Source organism: Elephantulus edwardii, unplaced genomic scaffold (genome assembly GCF_000299155.1).
Source record: "Elephantulus edwardii isolate Elephantulus edwardi_28Jun2011 unplaced genomic scaffold, EleEdw1.0 scaffold00079, whole genome shotgun sequence".
NCBI lineage: Eukaryota > Metazoa > Chordata > Mammalia > Macroscelidea > Macroscelididae > Elephantulus > Elephantulus edwardii.
Window position 1 is genome coordinate 3600353 of NW_006399829.1, and position 1406 is coordinate 3601758.

The 1406-nt window shown below is 37.3% G+C and overlaps 1 protein-coding gene across 1 annotated transcript in view; it reads right to left on the reverse strand.

Moving 5' to 3' along the window:
* Positions 1-1406, reverse strand: part of FYB (FYN binding protein) — a 181313-nt gene that overhangs the window by 14362 nt on the left and 165545 nt on the right. Inside the window, exon 16 of the mRNA XM_006889579.1 lies at positions 234-267. Within this exon, the coding sequence (XP_006889641.1) occupies positions 234-267 (34 nt within the window). The remainder of the gene's footprint in view (positions 1-233; positions 268-1406) is intronic.

Below are 1406 nucleotides of genomic sequence, written 5' to 3' on the forward strand. Positions count from 1 at the left end.
CTGGTATTCCCTGCTTTCAGCCAAGATCCATCTAACATCAGCTATAATATCTCTAGTACCACGACCCCTTCTGAAACCAGCCTGGACTTCTGGTAGTTCTCTGTTGATGTGCTGCTCCAGTCGTTGTACAACAGAATGTACAACAGAAATCATATTACTTAAACTATATTAGAAAAGCACCAACTTGTTTTTAAAACTATAGTGAAAAAAATATAGAAAAAAAATGAACTCACCCATCATCTAAATAACTCCGTAGGACATAACCATCTATAAATGAAAAAGGAAATAAATTACATTAGCATACAGGATTGAAATATATGTATTATTTCTTTTAAGACTTTAACTAGAAGAATCAGAGCAGAGGCACAAACAAATATATACGACTTATCCACTTCCTAAACAACATGCCTCCGGAAACCCTATGAACTTTGATAAATGTTGATAGTTGTAGAGGGGCTTCAAGCCTTTCTTTCATAAGGTTGCAATGAGTCGTGCTTGACTCGAAGGCAATGAACAACAACAACAACAACAACAACAATATATTTGTCATAGCATTATTCACAATAGTAAGAAAATAGAAATAGCCTGATTTCCCATCAGCAAACAAAGGGAAAGAGAAATTGTGTTGGAATTGTGGTGGAGAAAATGATGGAATATTATGCATTGCTAAGGATCAACCAAACAGTAGCATACTATGTAACATAGTTAAGGCTGGGAACCGAATACTGAATGAAATAACTCAGTCATAAAAGGACAAATACTGTGTAAGACCATTACTGTGAAAATAGGAGTATAACTTGTAGGGTTGCAGGGATCAAGAGAGGCATTGATCAATGATGTGGTTGGTTCTAGGTGCCATTTAGTTGAAAATGACTCACTTTCTGTAAACCCTATGAACAACAGAGCTAAACCCTGCCCTATCCTGTGTCATTCTCATAATCTCTGGCATACTGGAGTCCATTGTTGTAGTCACTGTATCAATCCATTTAGTTAAGGTTCTTCCTTCCTCTCTTTTGTTAAATGTTCATCTTTTCAAACATGACACCCCTTTCCAAGGAATAACTTTTCTTAACAATATGCTCAATGTGAGATAAAGCTGCACCATCTTTTCCTCCAAAGAACACTCTGGCTGCACTTTCTCCAAGACATACGTATTCTTGTGGCAGTCCATGGCATATTCAATACTCTTCTCCAACACCTAGCTCAATCCTTGTCATTCTTTCTTATTCATAGTTCTGCTCTCACATGCATAGCAAGAGATTTGAAAGATCCTGGCCTGAATCAGTCACATGTTAGTCTTCAAATTGATATGGTTGCTTCTCAGTAATTTGGAGGGTCCTTGGCAGCAAGCTTACCCAGGACATTATGTCTCCTCATCTCCTGACTGCTGGTAAAAAAGGTTTTAT